The sequence below is a fragment of the Scyliorhinus torazame genome, chromosome 1 (assembly GCF_047496885.1).
Source record: "Scyliorhinus torazame isolate Kashiwa2021f chromosome 1, sScyTor2.1, whole genome shotgun sequence".
NCBI classification, from domain to species: domain Eukaryota; kingdom Metazoa; phylum Chordata; class Chondrichthyes; order Carcharhiniformes; family Scyliorhinidae; genus Scyliorhinus; species Scyliorhinus torazame.
The window spans coordinates 133,264,027-133,286,987 of NC_092707.1; the positions used below are offsets into that span (position 1 = coordinate 133,264,027).

Here is a 22,961-nt window from a genome sequence, read left to right on the forward strand (position 1 = left end):
CCGTAATACGGATTTCAGCTTCAAAGATCCACTCACCATGTCCATGGTCTAGCTTCCACTGCGTTACCCAGAATCCACGGATTTTAACATTGTTGAAAATAAGTGCACTCTAGAAAAAAAGTAGGAAAATTTAAAACTTAAATGTCAGTATCCTGATCAAACTAAATATTTTCTTTTGAAATTATGATGTGGGATTCATAATTTTGAACTGAGCAAAGACACAGTAACTTGTCTGACAATGCAGTACATTTTTCTATATTCATTCATGGAATGTGGGCATCGGAAGCAAGGCCAGTATATATTGCCCATTACTAATGGCACTAGAGAAAATGCTGATGGGAAGCATTCTTGAATGCTGCATCCAGTGGTGTAGGCACACCCACAGTGCTGTTAGGGAGGGAATTCCAAGGTTATGAGGAAGATACGGCGTTTTAGTTCCATGATGTATGACTTGGAAGGAAACTTGCAGGCAGTGATGTTCCCATGAGTCTGCTGCCTTTGTTCTGCAAGACAGAGTTCAAGTAGTGGGCAGGACTGAGAGCGATCAGTGAACCTTCGTGCATTTAATTTTTAACATCTGCAATGCCTGCATTATAAAAAGCCAATAAGACTGAAGTTCTGAAATTTAAATCCTGTTTGTTCAGAGTTGAGGCAAGAGTTGGTGCATCACTTAAGCACTAGTGTCTCAGTTTGGGTTGGATAAGAGCCTTGTTTCTGACACTATCTACTGACCTCTATGACTATGAGAGGGACATCAGGAATAGGCAGCATCAGACAGATAATATTCTGTTTAAAAATATAAAATGCTGGAAATTCTGAGCAGTTATTTGTGGAGAGAGAAGCAGAGTTGACATTTCAGGTACATGAACTTTCATCAGAACAGGGAGGGTGAGATGTAATAGGTTTAAACAAGTGAAATGGGGCATGGCGTGGGACTTCATCAAAATAGCAAATAGAGCGAACAGCCAAAACCAAAAAAAAGAAATAAAATATAGACAGAGGATCCAATTTAAAATTATTGAACTCAGTGCTGAGTCCAGAAGGTTAAAGTAACTCATCAAAAGATGAGATAATGCCTTTTGAGATTACATGCGCTTCAATGGAACACTACAGGAGACCGGGACTGAAAGGTCGGAGTTGGAGCAAGGTGGAGAATTAAAATTACAGGTGACTTGAAACTCAGGGTCACAGTTGCACATTGAATGGTCACCCAATTTGTGTTGCACCCCCTTGACTGCAGTGAGCAGCAAATACAGCATATTTAATAGAAAGAATTACAAATTAATCACTTGGAAAAGTGTTTGTGGCCCTGGATGGTCACAAGAGAGGAGATAAAAGGGTAGGGAAGGCACTCTGGGAAGTAGAGAGTCGGGACTACAAAGGGAAGCAGTTAGCCCCTGTGGAAAAATACCTCCCAATGAGTACTTTCAGGAGGAGGAGGATGGAAAATCGGGTGAAAGATACCAACAACAAAAGCGGAAGTGCATTTATCCCCATAAAACAGAGCGTGCCAGCTTACTAGAATTTAAGCTCTGGAAAATTTCTGGAAGAGTGTTAAAATATTTCAATGAGAATGCTTCAATTTACAGTAGTACAAAGAGTACACTTAACTAAGACGCGTATAGGGCGGCAAGTGGCAGTGGTTAGCACTGGGACTACGGTCCTGGACCCTGAATCCGGGCCCTGGGTCACTGTCCGTGTGGAGTGTAGCCATCTAAAATGGCCACTTCAAAAGACCATAGGAACTGTGCTCAGCTCAGACACAGACAGGTACACAGCCTCTGTGTATTGTGCAAAGAAGCCAGACCTGACTGAAACTTGTATCCTTTAAGAGTCAATCACCATTTCCCCCAGGACAATAGAGTTTGAATCAAGGAGTTACAACAGTATCAGACTAACCGGCGGCACTTCCCCTTATTTGGAAAGGCCGACGTGCCTAGGACAATGGTAGCTAGGACCCGCCCAGCCACCGAGGTATCCACCCCCTAATTGGCCAGGATCAATGAGGGTGATCGAAACCCTTTCGATCTATTGGATCTGGAGATAGGACCGCCCAAAAGGGCGCGAAAGAGAAGAAGGATAAGAAGCCCTGCACACTAGGGATCGGCCTCTTTTGGACCGGCCTGTGTGTGGCCAACTGTAGCATATCAACTAGCCAAGTTCAAGGACCCGCGATCGCTACCTGAAGGACGAGCCCAGCCGAGGAATTCTGGGAGAAGTTAGCCGCTGAAGACAGGGAAATCGCCAATGTTAAACATGCCCACCAGTCTTGCATTACACCTTAGCAGCTTCCAGAGCACAAGTCCCAACCCACGCACCACGAGGTCCATGTTACACTTGTGGACATGTATGACATTTTGCCCACGATTGCAGACAAAACCCCCCACACAGCCAACGACCCCAACAACTCAACCCCCCACCCAGAAACAATAGGCCAGACTACGATCGCCAGCCACGATAGCTAGAAGGCAACGTTCGCCCCATGCACACCGTAAACACCCGCTCAGACAACCCCGCTTATAACTCCTTAGATTGACGGTGTCCGGAGTCTCCAAAATGGGTCTGTGATACACGCTGGGATAATGTTGGACGACCGGTAGTCACAGGCACAGTCTGGGGACATGCAGTTGATTTTCTCTGGACACAGGAGGGTCCCGCACCACATTAAACTCCTCAACCCTGTTCCAACAAACACTCTGGCCAACCATAGACACCATCACACTCAGTGGATTCACAGGCCATATGTAAGAGGGATACATCACAGCCCCTATACCCGTCCAGATAGGACATGTTACCAGTAAACACCCTGTTTTTTTAGTCGACCTACCCCCAACCTCAGAACACATCCTAGGCATAGGCTTTATGAACTCTCATAACCTTTCCTTCGACCCTGTAAACAAGTATGTTTTTCAGATGTCCAAAACCGCCAGAGCCCCTGCCACACTCTCAGTAGATTACAAAAATAGGATTTGCACAGTGGGGAACTATTGGTTGAACCCTTCGGCAATTAGCACAGACACCGCCATTAGACAGGTACTAGCCACACACAAAGGTGCGTTTGCCCAAAACAAGCACGACTCTGGGCAGATCCCTGACACAATTATGTTTTCAGGTCCCGACCCCAAACCGCAGAAACAGTACGGATTCCCACAGTAGGCTGAGAGCGAGATTTTAAAATTCATTAAGTTTGTTAAAACAAGGAGTGATTCGACCCGTAGCTTCCACTAATAATGCCCCGATTTGGCTCGTAAAGAAACCAGACGGTTCATGGCGACTCACAATTGACTACCGTAAACTAAACAAAGTTACCCCTTTAACAGCCCCACCATTGCCACGAGTCCGGCGCCCATGCTTAAGCAGGGAGTGCAAGCAAACTATTTCACCGTGTTGGATATTAGCAATGGTTTTTGGTCCATTCCCCTAGATCGAGCTTGCCAATATAAATTTGCATTCACTTTTCAAGGCCAACAGTACATGTGGACGTGTCTCCCCCAAGGCTTCCATAATTCCCCCTCCATTTTCCACAGACAGCTAGCTACTGGTCTCTCTAAATTCTCCCGCCCCGAATGCCTAGTTCACAATGTAGGCGACCTGCTCCTGCGAGCCGATTCCAGGGAAGAGCATGTGACTCTGTTAGCCAAATTACAAACCCTGCTCCAATCCATCGGATGTAAGGTAAACTTCCAAAAGGAACAGATACTGAGGGAAAAGGTACTCTATTTAGGCACCATTATCACTCACAGCAAAAGCGAGATTGAACAGAAGCGAATTGATTCGATTGTGAAATTGCCCCTGCCCCGTAATGTAAGTGCACTCCGTTCATTTTTTGGTTTAGTGGGATACTGTAGGAATTATATAGATCATTTTGTCACCAAGGCAACCCCACTCTCAGAGTTTCTGAAAAAGAACACCCCATGTGTAGCCATCTGGGATGGCCACGTCCCGATTACAAAATGGACACTTGCAAAGACTGCAGGGAAACTTGGACAATGCTAAGAAACAAGCAGGTGCAAACTCTGTCTGTTGATTAGAACCTTAAACGCTCAGACAGGACAGAAACTACCAAACGATTTACATACTAATGAGCCATCTCCGGGGACAAAAGGGAGACATTTAGATACACAATGTAGGACAGACTCCCTGGCGCCAGAAGAAGCTAAAACAAAGCAGACTGACAGTCACCAGGACACGCCCAGCGATCAGGGAACCACCCCTCTGTTGGAGGAAAATCGATACAGATGATTGGGAAAGACCCAATTAGTTGAGGCCAAGTTCAAGGCCCGCCCAAAAGAGCGCAAAGCCCTTTGCAGTATAAGAGGTATCACCCAAGAGAGAATCTTCCTCCTTTGACTTTGGCTCTCAGCGAAGAGAGAGACCAGCCTAGCAGCTACAGCAGACCAAGTTCCAAGTCAACGCACGCTACGAGATAGACGCACCTAGTTGCTACCCTGTAAACAGCTCAACCCAGCAGCCTCAGAACCGAGCAACGGCCATTGTTCCTCTGACTGAGTGGGTGCCTGAAGCTAAGTATAGGCCTTAGTAATAGTGGTAGTTTAGTTTGTAGAGTTTATGCATGAGTAGATTTGACTGTGTGTAAATAAATGAGCATTGCTTTTGAACTTACTAACTGGTGTATCGAGTCATTGATCAGTATTCGGTTCTGAACCTTGTGGCGGTGTCGAAAGATACCTGGCGACTCTTGAGCAAACGTGATTAAATAGAGGCAAATTAAGAGCCAACCAAAAGTTAGCAACACATGGAATTGGCTTCCACAGCATACAGACACCATAGACGATTCAAAACGCACCCTAGGCACAGCTCCCGCTTTACAGGTTCCCGACCCCGACTTGTCCTACGCCATAGAAGTAGCAACCACCGACTGAACCCTATCAGCAGTGCTCCTAGAGGAACTCCATGACCGATTAGGTCCGGTAGCCTATGCTTCCAGAGTTTTAGACCTCGTAGGACAAGGATCATCCGCCTGTGAACGACACTTGGTTGCAGTCTTTTGGGCAGTTCAGTATTTCGCATATATTACAGGCCTCAACCCAGTCACGGTCTTCACTGAGCACATCCCCACCCAACTTTTGTTAGACGGCAGACTAAAAGATGGTTCAGTTAGCCAGATCAGAGCAGCTCGCTCGACACTCTTACTACAAGGCAGGGATATTTCTGTGAAACGCACCAAGACCCACACATTATTGGCAGATAATTTGCAATATGCAGGGATCCCACATGAATGCCAGATAATTGCAGCCCACCCCCGCACAGGACCCTTTGTTCCCAAGTCACTGCAACCACGTGTAAGCTGTGAGACACAAAGTTCCCAAGACACAGGGGACACAGTAAAAATCTATGTAGATGGCTCCTCCACTGTTGAGGATGGTATAAGGATCACTGTATGTGAATTTACATGAAGGATGCAAAGGGACGCCCACTGGAAGAGGTATCTTTAAAATTAAGCCATAGCTTATGTAGCTAATCACCCAGACACCTTCCCAACACCTGCGGACACACACTCAGACAGCCTGTATGTCTGCAACAGTTTAACAGGATTCCTCCCCCTATGGGAATCTCGAGGTTTTGTGTCCGCCGACGGAAACCCCTACCCTCTGCCCCTTTACTGAAACACATTCTTAAAGAAGCCACCGGCCGCACATGCGGCATCATTAAAGTAAAGAGCCATCAAAATACCTCCCCACCAGGTAATTGCAAGGCAGGGGCCTTAGCTAAAGCTGGATCATGCAATGGTCACTTTTGACAACCACCCAAAGGCATGCAGATGCCTTCAATCCAGGTTTCCCAAACCAATATTGAAGATTTATCGCCTGCCCAGAAAGTAGACGACTCCCTCAAACAGGTACTGAACAGCACCTACCCAAAACCCGATGATAAATGGAAGGACACACTCACAATACAAGACGGAATAGTTTTAAAAGACGGAATTTATGTCGTCCCCACCCAAGACAGAAACCAGTTAATCTATCACTTCCATGACGGACACGGACATCAGGGAATAGACACCACCATTGCCCATTTAAGATCTTTGTGTTGGTGGCCAGAATGGAAAAGCGACGTCACACATTATGTTGAAAATCGCCTAATTTGCGCTCAGAACAATCCAGAACATTATGCAAGGAAGGGACAATTAAGACACACCCGACCTGTAGAAGGCCCCTGGACAAATCTGCAAATTGATTACCTTGGTCCCCTCCCCCCCTGCAGTACGTGCTGACTGTTTTAGGCACGGTTACAAAATAGGTTGAAGCATTCCCCACATGTTCAAACACAGCAAAGGCCAACGCTACGCGCTGGGGTCTTCCACGCAGCATTGAGTCAGGCCAAGGTTCCCACATTACCGGCAGGGTAATGCAAAACGTTATGACTATTTTCGGCATCAAACAGAAATTCCACATAGCATACCACCCCCAATCCAGCGGCATAGTAGAGCGCTTGAATCTCACTTTAAAAACGACCATTAGGAAAACGGTACAGCAGCACACCACTTGGGACACAGAACTACCCTTCGCTCTCATGGTTATCAGGAACACTGTTTCCAGTTCCACAGGTTTCACCCCCCACACGGTTATGACAGGGAGACCCATGAAAAGCATTGAATATTAGGGCTCGATTTGGCAAATCCCGCAGTAACCGCTCTCACCCATGAAAAAGCAGTTCAACAGGTCACAGAGAATATTAAAGTGGCACAGCTAGCTGCTGCTGTCCGACTAGGCACTAGAAAGAAGCAGAGTAAAGCCGGCTTTGACAAAAAGGTTCACCCTGTAGAGTACACAGTCGGCCAGCAAGTTATGATCTCGTTGCACAACCCCAGTTCCTTCCTATCCCCTAAATTCACAGGCCCCTACTCCATTGCAGACAAAGTAAGCCCCGTGTACAAAATAGCATACCCTAATGGTAAGACTGGTTGGTTCCACATCAACCAACTCAAGGTCTACGGATCACAACGTAGCCACGCTCACCACTTAACCTTGGTAATGGGAGAGGATGATGCTCTGCCCACTGACGATTCAGCCCTCTGCCCACTCCAACCCTCCGCCCATCCTGGCGCCGACTATCCACCGACTCCGCCCACACTCGCAGGTTTCAACCTCGCACTTGACTCTGATGAGAGCCCTCAGGATTTGACTGACATCCCTGACAACTGGCGTGATCTCTGTGAAATCTCCGCCATCAGCTATCCTAGCCCCTGGAACGACACCCTGAATCTCTTCGACCTCTTCAATGACAATCCCCACCCATCGACTGCTCCTCTGCCCACCCCCAGCAACACTGCTTCCACTTCACCACTCCCCAACTATCCTCCATCATGCCAATACCCCAAAACTCCTCTTTGGCACCGTGACAATTCCTGCAGGCTGGTAAGACATGATGAATCGGACCATCCGCATGCCTACGCGACTAACGCTCGAAATCTGCAGACACGAGTGTGGCAACCAGAAGAAGAAAGCACTGAGCCCCTCTTGGGCAGTCATTTAACACAATTGCTGCACGCAAATATCTGAGGTGTCCAGATGATGAGAAACGGACACTAGCTAGGTGTCCTAATTTTTGATGGAGCCTGCCGTCTTCTTCTTTCCTACCTTATCTTCTTTCTCAACACATGATTTTAATTGATGTCGGCCTGACACCAGATTTTATAGTCATAATTACTCTTCTCACAGAAACACAGACGCGAGCTACTGACTAATGGCAGTTAAATGCACACTTGTTGGATCTCATATGACTACACATTCTTTCCGCTCATTTTGGTCTCCCAGGTAGGGAGTAACGGCACTAATCCCCATCCTACCTGAGGGTCCCAGAATTATCCGGTCAAGTCAAGCTCGGGTAGTGGAGAAACAGCACTAATCCCCACCCTACCCGGAGATCCCACCCATTCTTATCCCGCAGCGGCCCACTTCCCTTCATGCTTCCTGGAATGGTTTACTACACACTACAATGACCTGGGCAGGTCTTGAATCTTCCTTTTGCTCCACTCTCTAAACCCTTACTTCTTTCACTTTCTTTAGATCCCTTCGGGTCGCTTCCGCATGCTATTTACACTTAAAAAAACAATGGTTGTTGATCACTGCTGCTACCTGAGCCCCTGGGACGAAACTTTATGAAACTGACTGCCCTAAACTTCAGCTGGTTAAGCAAAGCCTCAACCTCCCATGGTTGTTAGTAAAGATGGAGATTGGTCGAAGAAAGCATCCGCCCACTCCTAGCATTGACCACACAAGGTGTGAGACACTTGAACGATTGTCTTGCAGCACTTGAATTAGTACCTCTCAAATTTAAAAAAAAATAAAATGAGGGAGTCACACATGGTGACAATCATAAAGGACAACTATAATTAAGAGAGAAAGACTAATACACACAGTCTTTCATTATACATTATGTTGTAAATAAGTTTGTTATGTAGAAGCAGCAGCATGAGTGTAGTTTAGAGAGTTTAGTTAGAAATCAACTGTTTTATGTTAATTTAAGTTAAAAAGGTTTATATGAATCCAATTTTAAAACGAAAGAGACATTTGTAGGGAACTGATTGAATGAATGTATGTAATAATGAATTAGGTAAGATTGTGCAATAACTTTAGGACAGAGCAGAATAGGACCTTTAATGACCTGAAGGGTGACCAAACCAACAAGACAGATATGGGATTCTTACTGCGATCGACCACGCTTCATGTTCAGGATCAAGAGGATGGGATGTAGCCATCTAAAATGGCCACCATGGGAATTGTGGTCAGCTCGGACACAGACAAGTACACAACCTCTGTGTATTGTGCAAAGAAGCCAGACCTGACTGAAACTTGTATCCATTAAGAGTCAATCACCATTTTCCCCAGGACAATAGAGTTTGAATCAAGGAGTTACAACAGTATCAGACTAACCGGCGGCACTTCCCCTTATTTGGAAAGGCCTATGTGCCTAGGACAATGGTAGCTAGGACCCGCCCAGCCACCGAGGTATCCGCCCCCTAATTGGCCAGGATCAATGAGGGTGATCAAAACCCTATCGATCTATTGGGTCTGGAGATGGGGCCGCCCAAAAGGGCGTGAAAGAGAAGAAGGATAAGAAGCCCTGCACATTAGGGATCGGCATCTTTTGTATCGGCCTGTGTGCAGCCAACTGTAGCATATCAACTAGCCAAGTTCATGGACCCGCGATCGCTACCTGAAGGACGAGCCCAACCGAGACGAACCTGAAGACTTCCAACCGGCCCACGTGGACACAGATGAAGGCCTTATCTCGCAGAGAGCCAGTCACCCCGAAGTTAAGTAAAGGTCATCTTAGTTATTAGGTCTAGTTTAGTGCGCAGTCGCGTGTATTATTGCATATAGTAATAAGTCTTGTGTTATTAATAAACTGTCTTTGAACTAATACACTAGTTGTGTGGTCATTCGGTCAATATAAGAAACAGCTCGTGGTTCACATCAAAATATGGAAGTCAACAGGAGTTTGCACATTCTCCCTGTGTCTGCTTGGGTTTCTGCCCTACAACCCAAATATGTGCAGGTTAGGTGGATTGGTCACGCTAAATTGCCCCTTAATTGGAAAAAAAAATAATTGGGTACTTCAGTTTATAAAAAAAAAAAGCTAAGACACGTACAAGTGGGTTCGTCCCTGAGATGGAGGAAAGGTGTGAGCGTTGTTCAGGAGGGCCTGCAAAACACTCACACATGTTCTGGACCTGCCCCAAGTTAGTTGGGCTTTGGGTCTAATTTTTTGAGATCATGTCTGAGATCGTTGGGGTCAAACTAGAGCTATGTCCGCGAGTGGCGATCTTTGGGGTGTCAGACTCTCCGGAACTCCTTGTGGGGTGGGGGAGGGGGCTGACGTCTTGGCCATTGCCTCCCCAGTGGCCGGAGGCATGTCCTGCTTGGATGGAAGTCGACGGTGCCACCCAGGGCCTCGGTGGGGAGAGGCTGACATATTGGCCATTGCCTCCTTAGTGGCTTGGAGGCGAGTCCTGCTTGGATAGAAGTCGGCGGTGCCACCTAGGGCCTTGGCATGGTTGGCAGAGTGAGCTGGCAGAATTCCTGCGAATGGAAAAGATTAAATATACCCTGAGAGGGTCGGAGGAAAGGTTCTATTCCAGGTGGATGCCATTCATCACTTTCTTAAAGGACCTGTTCATGGCCAGCAGTTAGGGGATGGGGCGTGAGGGTTAGGACGGGAGGAGATAACGGAGGGAGGAGAGTGGGGCTGAGTGGGGATAGGGGATTTAGGGTCATTGCTGTAATTTTGTTAAAATAATAGTGACAAACTGTTTGTATGATATAGTTAAGCCGTTGTATGTAAGAATTTGATAATTTTGGAATAAAATATGAAAAAAAAATTTGTATGCTATTAAAAATGTTGCACATTTCGTGTCATTATTTTTGGTCATCAACATTTACCATTTCAATTTGTTATGTCAACTGGGATAATGTAGCTGCAGACTCAGCACAGGAAGGATCCATGAAAATGTTTCTGAAGTCACCCAACTCCATCATCATGTTAAAACAGGCTAATATTGCTCAATTAACTATGATCAATGGCACAGGCAATTTATTGGAAACTGTTAAAAAGATAATTCTTGAAACCATTTGAGAAGTTCAGCAGCTGAGCAGTTCAATTTCAAACTTAGCGAAATTGTTAAACATAAATGCTTCCCCAAATGCTACTTGGCCTCTATTGATCAGCGCAATGTTCTTGACACTTCAGACACTGGAAAAGGCCTTAACAAATAAAAAGTGCAAAAACGATTTTCTCCCCACGGCTGTATAAAACATGGGTGGAATTTTCTGATGATGGGGCTATGTCCTCAAGCCCGTGAGACAATGAGCGCGAATAACTCTGGGCTTTCCTGGAGGAAGTCCCGAGTGATTCTCCGTTTTGCAGGGGACTAGCAGTGTCCCGGAGTGCTCCTCGCAGCTCCGGCTGCCGATACGGGGCCCTGCACTTCCGGCTGCGGGTGCGCTCATGTGTGTGGCGTAGATCCCGCGCAACATGACGGACCCACACCGCGGGCTGGCCCCGAAAACCTAGGGCTCCCCGAGATTGCGCGAGCCTGCCGATTGGCGTCCTCCGATCGCAAGCCTGGCCGTCCTGGAGGCCCCTCCCGGTGACGTATTCCCCTGCCCCACCCCACCAGAGTGGCCGTGGACTGAGCCCACAGCCGCCAATCCATGCTCCCGCCGGGTGGAACTATGAGTGAACCATGCCGGCGGGAACTCGGCCAGTTGTCGGCGAAGAATCACCGCGGGTTCCTCTTTTAATGGCCCCCGACCGGCACTGCGTCGACTGCAAACGCGCGATTGGCTACGATTCTCCAGTCCCCCAGCAATGATGGCCATCGCCCTAGTTGCCGCAGCCCTGGGCTGCCCTGTCGCTGTACAAGCTGGAGCCACTCGAGGAGGAGGAAAAAGCTGCAGCAGCGAAGCTTGCCCAAGAGGAACAGGAGGCAGCCGCTCAGGGTGGAGAACCGGCCACATAACAGGTCAAGGATGAGGAGGCGCTACATGTGGCCTCACATGTACAGTCAGCGTCTGTCATTCGAGGACTTGCCGGACCAGGCATGCCGTTGAAGACTCCGACTGAGCAGGGAGACAGTGCGATATATCTACCAGATCATGGCGCAACTGGCACCGTGGGGGAATGTGGGAGGACATCCGCTCCCGGTGGCCGTCAAGGTGACAGTCACCCTGAATTTCTACGCCATGGGTCCTTCCAGGCGCCAAGTGGGGATCTGTCCGGGATCTCAGAGAGCTCGGTGCACAGGTGCATCCACGCCGGCATGGAGGTGCTATATGCCCGGTCAGCACAATACATCCATTTTAATGTGGACCGAGTCCACCAGGATGCCTGGCAGCGAGGTTCGCAACCATCGTTGACCATCCCCAGGTACAGGTTGGCCCGCCTTTCCTCCACCACGTCCAGGAAGGTCTCAAGTTCGGCGAACCGTGGCGCTGCGCGCCTTACTGCCATCTTATTAGCTGGGATGGTGGGTGTGGGGAGTGAAGTGTATATATGCAGCTGCAGCCTGTCAGCCTCCTGAGTGTCAATCGCGAAACGGGCGAATGTGGCGCCGGTTCTCATTGGAATCGATTGTGTTCCACGTGGTGCCAGTGCTAGCCCCTTAATAGTCGCTGAATCGGTCCAGGTGCGGCACCAGTTTTGCTATTGTGGAAGTCCATGAATCCTGCCCCGATGTGAACACTGCACTCGCAGTGCTGCGATATACATGGCTGTTCAACGCGAATCGCTTTGAATAAGGGGCCTGACGGGGGAACGCACATTTTTTTACAATGGGGAGCTCTGCTCACCGGAACTCCCCATTGTAGTGAGAGATTGGGACACCATTTAAAAATACAACGTCTCGTGAGTGATTTTAATCTCTCCACACTTGCTATTTCTTCAGCTGCCTGGGCCCGATGTATTGAAATTTCCTCCCTTATAATTCCTCATTATTTTCCTTTCCTTCCTCCTTTATGACTTTCCTTCACCTTGATCACATTTTTGAACATCTGACCTAATATCTCCTTATGTGGTTTGGTGTCAAATGTTGTTTTATAATGTTCATGTGAAGCACCCGAGAATCTTTTTTTTCAGTTTTACTTTTATTTAAAATAACAATAGCCAGGGCTATCACACAACGATAAAGGAGCCGCCACAATATATACACAAAAAGGAAAAAATAAAAGACTGTTAGCGAAAGAAATTGCTATATGTGTCACAGAATTGATATAAGTAACAATAAAGATGTCTCAGGTTTATAGCAGCACAGGGCAAGGGGAAAACCAGTAGGCAAAGGGTTAAAATGTTGAACCTTAAGGAAACAGTCACTGGCAATCAGGATAATTCAATCATCCTACAGGGTATTAGGATAAGAATGGGGACCCACGTCACAGAAACAGGACTCCAGCATGTCTGTAGGAGATTCATTGCCCAGCCCAGAGCAGGGAATAAATACACATTAACACCCCATCAAGGAGTTCAGGTTAAGGGAATATGTTGAACAGAATCCGGGAGATTGTAAAGAAGCACTGTATTAGTAGATCGTTTTCCCATTAAGGCGCCCAGAAAATATACATACTGGTCATCTTGTATTGTTCCGAATAAATCGATGACGTCAATGCCTGCTTGTAACTCTGAATGAACTTTAAATATATATGCGTGTCACCCTGAATATGATCAGAGCTGACTTTTGTGAGCTAAGGGTAGCAGCAGAATTTGTCTCTCCTGTGTGCACACAGCAATTCCGAATAAACGCAACTTTTACAACTCCACGTGGTCAAGAAAAGACGGAGTATTTCTTCCCTCCAACAAGACAAACAGGTATACATCCAAAAGTAACATTGTAGCCATGTAAAATGGCTGCGTTCCGATTAATCTGGCCAAAACCCAGTTTAAAACGGCTAACCCGAAAGACTGCTCGGAAAAGCAGCCAAGAAGACACAAGCAGGCAGCTGCAGACAGTTTTGCATATTCGGCTCTGGGAAGGTAGCCCAGATCGATACTCAGGGCTATCAACAGCCCATCAACCCAGGTATTCACAGTTGCATTCAGGACTGTTTGCAGCCAATCTATTCAACCATCCACAGTTAAATCGGCTATCCCCGGGAACAATTGCAACATATTAGCAATTGAATACCGGGCCAGACCTGTCGGCGCCTGCAGTGGCCGAAACAAAGACAGGTGAGCGACCACCCCCCCGATCGAGGAATCGCCTCACCATTGGACACATCGACCCCAGAGATTGGGGACAGAATCCAATCACTTGGGACTCAGGGTCAAGGGCCGCCCCAGGAGGCGGGAAGCCCCTGGGCCCTATAAAAGTGAAGGTCCAAGTTCAGATCTCTCTCTCTCTCCTCTTCGCCTGCTCGAGACCTTCGCAAGACCAGCCACCGGCAAGTGTAAGTTTGAATCCAACGATCGCTATCCGGTAGAGACACCTAGCTACCGACCTGTAGCAGCCTTTTGAATCCCGCGGGCCAGATTTGATTGGACAAGCCATTCGTTTCCCTGACCTGGTGGGCTCTTCCTAAGTTAAGTATTGGCCAGTAGTGATAGGTTTATTATATAAATAGTAGTATTAGGGTATTAATATTGCTTGTTGTATATAATAAATGACCGGTTTTAATCCTTACTAAGCGGTGTGCTGTGTTATTAATCATAACCTGAACTTGAACCACGTGGCGGTATCATAAAGATACCTGGCGACTCATGAGCAAAGGTGACCTAAACAGAGCAAATAGACTAAGGCTAAAAAGAGCAACAACATGTACAGGTATGGGAACCCTATTTTTGAGCCGATCTGTTGCCGCAACTGTACTGTATCAGAACATACTGGGGGCAGCACGGTAGCATTGTGGATAGCACAATTGCTTCACAGATCCAGGGTCCCAAGTTCGATTCCGGCTTGGGTCACTGTCTGTGCGGAGTCTGCACATCCTCCCCGTGTGAGCGTGGGTTTCCTCCGGGTGCTCCGGTTTCCTCCCACAGTCCAAAGATGTGCAGGTTAGGTGGATTAGCCATGATAAATTGCCCTTAGTGTCGGGTGGGGTTACTGGGTTATGGGGATAGGGTGGAGGTGTTGACCTTGGGTTGGGTGCTCTTTCCAAGAGCTGGTGCAGTGTCGATGGGCCGAATGGCCTCCTTCTGCACTGTAAATTCTATGTTATACCAGGGGCATGTTTGGTGTCGACTATGCGTGCCTTGGATTTAATTTGATTTGATTTAATTTATTGTCACATGTACCGAAGTACAGTGAAACGTAAGAATGTACACAGTACGTACACAGTAGACAAAAAAGAATAATCAACAGAGCACATTGACAAATGGTACATCGACATAAAGTGATTGGTCACAGTGTGGAACAAGGGGCCAAACAAAGCTAATACATGAGCAAGAGCAGCATAGGGCGTCGTGAATAGTGTTCTTACAGGGAACAGATCAGTCCGAGGGAGAGTCATTGAGGAGTCTTGTAGCTGTGGGGAAGAAGCTGTTCCTATGTCTGGATGTGCGGGTCTTCAGACTTCTATACCTTCTGCCTGATGGAAGAGTCTGGAAGAAGGCAATGACTGGGTGGGAGGGGTCTCTGATAATGCTGTCTGCCTTCCTGAGGCAGCGGGAGGTGTAGACAGAATCAATGTGAGGGTGACAAGCTTGCTGTTGTGGTCGCACCCAAGTGTCCTCGCCACTTGTCTCTTCTGGCTCCTTTGCCTTGCTTTCCCTGTGTTTTGCTTGATGTCCGCCTCCCCCCCCCCCCCCCCCCCCGCCCCCTCCCCCCTATCGCCCCCATCCTCTTCGTCCCATCTGCTTCCCCATCCCCCTTCTTTTCTCCTTCCGCTGTCCGTTTCAATCCGCCTTCCCTCCCCTTCTCCCCCCACACCTATTGGTTGCTGGTCACAAACAGGTCTTGGAACAGGTTGGTGAATAGCTTTCACGTGCTGTGGAAGCCTTCCTTCGATCCATGAATGGAGAATTTTATTTTTCCAATGTAAGGAATTCTGCCAAGTCGGACAGCCAGTCTGCGGCCTAGGGTGGTGCTGCCGATCTCCAGTCGAGCAAGAGTCTTCGGCGGGTGATAAGGGAAGCAAAGGCTAGGGTGTCTTCCCCTCCCCCTGTGAAGAGCTCTGGCAGCTCCTGTTACGACCCCCTACAGGGACGGAACTTGTATGACATCCAATTCCCTTCCTACATGACAATTCTAGAATACAAAAGAATCAGCAACATGCTAAAAACAGTCACGAAAATCCAGTAATGTGCTAAAAGCAATTACAGGACACCGAAAAGAACAAAATCACCAGCTCTCAAGCCAGCACATCCCCCTCCCCCTGGCCCCAACAGTAGACCCATACCGGCGAAAAGACGGCCAATTGAACAGCACATACCACCAGAAAAGAACACACCGGTGCGGGAACACGATGTAAGAGAGAGAGAACATCCTTCCTTCCCAAGACGGGGTACAGTTCAACCCAAAACAGTACCTTTAAACAAACCACCAGCTGCAAAGCCGGCATGCGCCCCTCTCTCCCCCATCCCTCCCCAACGGTAGCCCCACATTGGTGGAACGGCACCCAAACGAGCAGTGCAGACTATTGGAAAAGGACACACCAATAAGGGATATGGCGGAAGAGAAACTCCCCTTTACAAAACAAGATAAAATACAGAGGAACAACAAGAAACCCAACATTAAGTACAAGGCAAAGCTGCCAGCACTCAAGCCAGTGTAAACCCCCCTCCCCGCTGCTCCCCACCTTCCTCCTGCTCCAGCAACAGCATCACATCAGTGGAGATGTGCCCACAAGCAGCACAGTCCACACCGGAAAAGGACAGGCATTGCATGGTTGAGGAGAGAGAACCCCCCCCCCTCACTAGCACTCGTGTAATGACTTAGACCAGGCCTTTTAGATTGGCCAATTTGAATACGAGTTCCCTGATTAGTGGCTGAATCAGGGAACCTCTTCTTTTTATATAACACTCCCAGTGTAGACAGCAAGCTGAATGAACATGGTCGTACTGTTGTTGGTTTTGTTAATAAAAGGAATTCTGGTAAGGGCAGCATGGTGGCGGAGTGGGTTAGCACTGTGGCCTCACGGCGCCAAGGTCCCAGGTTCGATCCCGGCTCTGGGTCACTGTCCGTATGGAGTTAGCACATTCTCCCCATGTTTGCGTGGGTTCTGACCCCACAACCCAAAGATGTGCAGGGTAGGTGGATTGGCCACCATCTTTTTTTTGGCTTTTAAAAAAAAAGGAATTCTAGTGAAGGGTCTTCTGCCTCCGTAGATTTATTACAGTGGCGATGAGGAAAATGGAAAGACCTGAAGGGACCTGCTCATTAGCAGCTGCCACATATTGAGGGTAAGCCACTGACAGGTAAAATGCTTTTATTTGGGAAGTTGGATTCTTTTGACTCTGCTGTGGAAGACTGGGCCCAATATGTAGAGCGGATGAAGTATTTTTTTTAAGAGCAAATGATATAGGTCCGGATTAAAAGCAACGGGTCATTCTGCTGACTGTGTGTGGGCCGGCAGCCTTTGCTATTATGCGCAGTCTCACATTTCCAGAGGCACCGGATACGAAGACTTTCCAGGAATTGACGGACTTAGTAAAAGAGTACTATGACCCGAAGCCACCTCTGTTCCTGCGAGTTTTACTCAGCATTCCGAGACACGGGGGAGTCAGTCACTAATTTAAAAAAAAAGATTACGGCAATAGGCAGAGGCTTGAGAATTTAGCCTGACGCTAAATGAGATGCTCCAAGGTGGTTGGTGTGCAGAATAATTAATTTAGCAATACAAAATCGTCTGTTAGCAAAGGCCGAGCTGGATTGCAAACAAGCATTGTAGCTGGTTTGTCCTTGGAAAAAGTGCCGAGCGTGCACGAGTTACAGTGTACTCCGATGGAGGTGGACGCTCACACCAGCGAAACTGAGTTTAGGGACTACCGCTGGGGGATAGGCAACTGCATAGCCACCCTCCGGAACGACTCAGATATGAAGGAACCCAAGCCCACTTGCAGAACTGCTCCCAAGCAAAGGAAAATTAGAACCAGACAGACGGCAGCCCCTGCAACATTCCGCCCGGCAAGATATTGCAGTTATGGCCAGAGTTTGGAGCCAGAGAGGAGAAATAGAAGTCCAAAACCAACATTTCGGAGGAGGACACGTGGGCTGGAGTAGGAGAATGCACACCCTGGAAGCCCCACCTACCTCCAACGAGGAACAACTACATTGTGTAACGGTGGTTAAATCAAAGCCCATTAAATTAACCATAAGACTGAATGGATGTCCAGCATTAACGGAGGTCGACACAGGAGCAGCCGTATCAGTGATAGGACAAACAGTAATTAATAAAATTCGCACTGGACTCCAACCTTTATCCCTAACCAGGGCCTCGAAAAAACTGAGAATGTACACAGGGGAACCACGGAGACTGTTGGGCACAACACATGTACCTGTGGCTTATGGAGAGCAACTGGTTAGGCTGTCTTTAATGGTCGTGGAAGGTTTGGGACCGAGCTTATTGGGACAAAACTAAAGAAACCCAGCCGGATTGGGCAAACATTTTCCAGCTGGAAAATAGTCGCCTGAATTGGACAGGTCACGACCGCGATCGCTTACCTAGTCAGGGGAGCGAAGGCATTGGCTGGTCTAATGGTGGAAATGGGAGGAATGGACCCTTGGAGGTTCTTGCGCCCAGGGAGCGGGAGTATTCTTTCTTTTCTTCGGTTCATTAGGCCTATTCGCGGATAATTTTTTTTTGTTGGGGAAGTCGCCGTAGGCCGGGGTCAAGGGATCGGAATATTTGTCAATTACGATATCGGACCATGCGCCACACCGGGTTGATATGGTATTGGAGAAGGGAATAGTGCAGAGGCGGGGGTGGAGATTGTATATGGGGCTGTTGGACAAGCGAGGATTTTGTGATAAGATTGGAAAATGGATTGCTAAATATGTGCGGTTTAATTGTACGGTCTCGCAGGCGGTGGTATGGAATGCTTTGAAGGCAGTGGTGAGGGGGCAGGTGATACCGTTTAAGGCAAAGCTCGATAAGGGGGAGAGGGTGGATCGGCAAAGGTTAATAGATGAGATGTTGGAAGTGGATAGGAGGTATGCAGAGGATGTCGATCCAACACTGTTGGAAAAGAGGAAGGAGTTGCAGGTGTTATGGACCAGGGTTTAGAGAACCCCAAAGTGTATCATGGAGTTCACCTGACTCACAACTTTGAATAGATTATGGTTATGGGGAGCACACGGCCCTACTCTACAGATGTGATGCAACAGAAATCTACAGTACTTTTAAATTAAAACAATGTTTATTTATGAAACCAATTAACACTTTATAAACCCACAGTAAACATCTTAACAACTATCAACACCAATAAATCCCCCAAAGAAAACAGTACTCTTTAATCTTAATCTTTCCTTACAACATCCATAAGACAAAAATAAACCTTTTTACAGAAAGACATCAGGTTTAACTTCACTACTGAGAACAGTTACCATTTTGAAATCACCAAATGAACATTCATAAGCTTGCAGAGATTCACACACATCTTGCTGTGATTGCAGCTTTTCCAAATCTAAAACAAAACTAACCACACCCTGTAGCAGACAGTCTAAAGTGAAAGTAAAAGCAGACAGACAGCCCAGCTCCACCCACACTCTGACATCACTGATAAACACCCATTGTTTAAAGGTACATCCACTACAGATATTTTTACAAACACCCATTTCTTAAAGGTACTCCCATGCTACACGCGAGTTTTGACCTGCTGTCCACAAGGAAGATGGTGCGCCAATTGAGGCGGGCGAGGGGAGCGATTTACGAGTATGGAGAAAAGGCGGGACGCATGCTGGCAGGTCAACTTCGGAGGGAGGCAGAGGCGAGGGAAATTTTTCAGGTGCGGGATAGGGCAGGGAAGTTGGTGGAGGCTCCAGATCAGATTTATAGGGTGTTTGAGGAGTTTTACGAGAGATTGTATAGGTCGGAGCCACTTGGAGAGGATCGGGAGATGCAGTAATTCCTGGATGATTTGGAATACCCGAGGTTGGGGGAGAGGGACAGGGCCATATTGGAGGGAGCGTAGCGGAGCAGGAGATAAAAGATGTGATTGGGAGGATGCAATCGGGGAAGGTAGTAAGGCCAGGTGGGTTTCCGGGAGTATTACAAGAAATTTAAAGATAAGTTAGCGCCCCTGATGGGGGGGTTGTTTGAGGAAGCGATAGGAAAGGGGGTGCTGCCATAGACCTTGGGGCAGGCGGGACTTCCGGTTGCGACTGGTGTGGAGCCTGCGACACAGGGGAATATGGCGGAGGGTCAGGGACCGAAACTGCCGGCCCAGTGGTCGACGGATCAACTTGCGACTTTTCTGCATGAGAAATTTGCTCAGCAGAGGAAGGAGAACCTGGCCAGGGTGGTGGATCCGATAAAGGTGGAGATTGACTGCATGGAGCAGAGGTTAGAAGCCCAGGGCCAGGCGATCCAGAAGGTGGAGGAGGTGGTGGGCGAATATGATGACCAGCTCACTGCAATGGCGGTGGCGATGGGGCTGATGAGGGACCGTCAGAAGAGGCTGCAGGACAAAGTGGAGGATCTGGAGAACAGATCACGCAGACAGAATCTGAAGATTGTTGGCCTGCCGGAGGGCAACGACCGTTGACGCATGTGTGACACATATATTTGTGAAGTTGCCAGGAGAGGGTGCGTTTGTTCGGCCCTAGGAAGTGGACAGGGCGCACATGAGGAAGGCGCAGAGAAACAAGCCACCGAGGGAAATCGTACCGGTTGCTGGACAAGGAACAGATTTTGAGGTGGCCCAGGCAGACGGGGCTCTGCATATGGGAAGGCAGTGAGCTGCGTGCCTACCAGGACGTGGTGCGGACCTGGCCAAGAGAAGAGTGAGCTTCAATAAGGCAAAGTCGGCCCTCTTTAAGAATGGGTGAAGTTTGGCATGTTGTACCCAGTGCATTTATGGGTCACGTACAGGGACCAGGGACTTTATTTTAGATCGACAGAAAAGGCAGTGAACTTTATCAGGGACATGGGAATGGCAGGAGATGGAAGACATTGAACTTTGGAGCGAGTAACTTTTGTAAATCGTTTTTTTCTTCTGGTTTCTGTGAACCATTTTTGCACTAAGTTTGGGGCCATTGCTGAGTTTTGTTTGAGCGTTTGCTTTGTTCTTAATGGGGGATGGAGGGTTGAAATTTCATCTTTGTGTTTATTGGGGATTGGAATTTTGCATATGTACGTTGGTCGAGCGTGGGGGGAGGGGGATCAGTGAGGGGTAGGATGCATGGTGACCTGGGCGGGGGATACCATGCTAAGCCGGGAATCGCTGGAGCAGAGTCCGGGAATCGTTGGAGCAGAATCCGGGAATCGCTGGAGCAGAATCCGGGAATATGTGGAGCAGAGTCCGGGAATCACAAGAGCAGACTCCGGGAATCGTTGGAGCAGAATCCGGGAATCGCTGGAGCAGAATCCGGGAATCGGTGGAGCAGAGTCCGGGAATCGCAAGAGCAGAGTCCGGGAATCGCAAGAGCAGAGTCCGGGAAACGCTGGAGCAGCCGGGATTCGCTAGATTAGAGACCGGGACTCGCGGGAGCAGCCAGGAGTCATGGGAGCAGTGTCCGGGAATCGTGGAAGCAGCCGGAAATCGCTGGAGCCGAGTTCAGGAATCGTTTGAGCAGCCGGGAATCGCTAGAGCAGAGTCCGGGAATCGCTGGAGCAGAGTCCGGGAATCGCTGGAGCAGAGTCCGGGAATCGCTGGAGCAGAATCCGGGAATTGCTGGAGCAGTATTTGGGAATCGCGGGAGCGGAGTCCGGGAATCATGGGGCAGCCGGGAATCGCTGGAGCATCTGGGAATCGCGGAACAGAATCCGGGAATCGCTGGAGCAGCCGGGAATCGCAGGTACAGAGTCCGGGAATCGTTGGGGCAGCCGGGAATTGCTGGGGCAGCCGGGAATCGCTGGAACAGAGTCCGGGAATCGCTGGGCAGCTAGGAATCGCTGGAGCAGAATCCGGGAATCGCTGGAGCAGCCGGGAATCAACAAAGAACAAAGAACAACAAAGAAATGTACAGCACAGGAACAGGCCCTTCGGCCCTCCAAGCCCGCGCCGACCATACTGCCCGACTAAACTACAATCTTCTACACTTCCTGGGTCCGTATCCTTCTATTCCCATCCTATTCATATATTTGTCAAGATGCCCCTTAAATGTCCCTATCGTCCCTGCTTCCACTACCTCCTCCGGTAGCGAGTTCCAGGCACCCACTACCCTCTGCGTAAAAAACTTGCCTCGTACATCTACTCTAAACCTTGCCCCTCTCACCTTAAACCTATGCCCCCTAGTAATTGACCCCTCTACCCTGGGGAAAAGCCTCTGACTATCCACTCTGTCTATGCCCCTCATAATTTTGTAGACCTCTATCAGGTCGCCCCTCAACCTCCTTCGTTCCAGAGAGAACAAACCGAGTTTATTCAATCGCTCCTCATAGCTTATGCCCTCCATACCAGGCAACATTCTGGTAAATCTCTTCTGCACCCTCTCTAAAGCCTCCACATCCTTCTGGTAGTGTGGCGACCAGAATTGAACACTATACTCCAAGTGTGGCCTAACTAAGGTTCTATACAGCTGCAACATGACTTGCCAATTCTTATACTCAATGCCCCGTCCAATGAAGGCAAGCATGCCGTATGCCTTCTTGACTACCTTCTCCACCTGTGTTGCCCCTTTCAATGACCTGTGGACCTGTACTCCTAGATCTCTTTGACTTTCAATACTCTTGAGGGTTCTACCATTTACTGTATATTCCCTACCTGCATTAGCCCTTCCAAAATGCATTACCTCACATTTGTCCGGATTAAACTCCATCTGCCATCTCTCCGCCCAAGTCTCCAGACAATCTAAATCCTGCTGTATCCTCAGACAGTCCTCATCGCTATCCGCAATTCCACCAACCTTTGTGTCGTCTGCAAACTTACTAATCAGACCAGTTACATTTTCCTCCAAATCATTTATATATACTACAAACAGCAAAGGTCCCAGCACTGATCCCTGTGGAACACCACTGGTCACAGCCCTCCAATTAGAAAAGCATCCCTCCATTGCTACCCTCTGCCTTCTATGGCCTAGCCAGTTCTGAATCCACCTTGCCAGCTCACCCCTGATCCCGTGTGACTTCACCTTTTGTACTAGTCTACCATGAGGGACCTTGTCAAAGGCCTTACTGAAGTCCATGTAGACAACATCCACTGCCCTACCTGCATCAATCATCTTAGTGACCTCCTCGAAAAACTCTATCAAGTTAGTGAGACACGACCTCCCCTTCACAAAACCGTGCTGCCTCTCACTAATACGTCCATTTGCTTCCAAATGGGAGTAGATCCTGTCTCGAAGAATTCTCTCCAGTAATTTCCCTACCACTGAAGTAAGGCTCACCGGCCTGTAGTTCCCGGGATTA

At 48.3% G+C, this 22,961-nt stretch overlaps 1 protein-coding gene across 8 annotated transcripts in view; it reads right to left on the reverse strand.

Moving 5' to 3' along the window:
- mecr (mitochondrial trans-2-enoyl-CoA reductase) overlaps positions 1 to 22,961 on the reverse strand; it is a 371,444-nt gene that overhangs the window by 58,012 nt on the left and 290,471 nt on the right. For all 8 annotated transcript variants that reach the window (XR_011942141.1, XM_072500869.1, XM_072500867.1 and 5 more), the window contains exon 9: positions 37 to 109. Coding sequence is in view for 7 of the 8 variants with exons in the window: in XM_072500869.1 (XP_072356970.1) it covers positions 37 to 109 (73 nt within the window). In the remaining variant the exon portion in view is untranslated. The remainder of the gene's footprint in view (positions 1 to 36; positions 110 to 22,961) is intronic.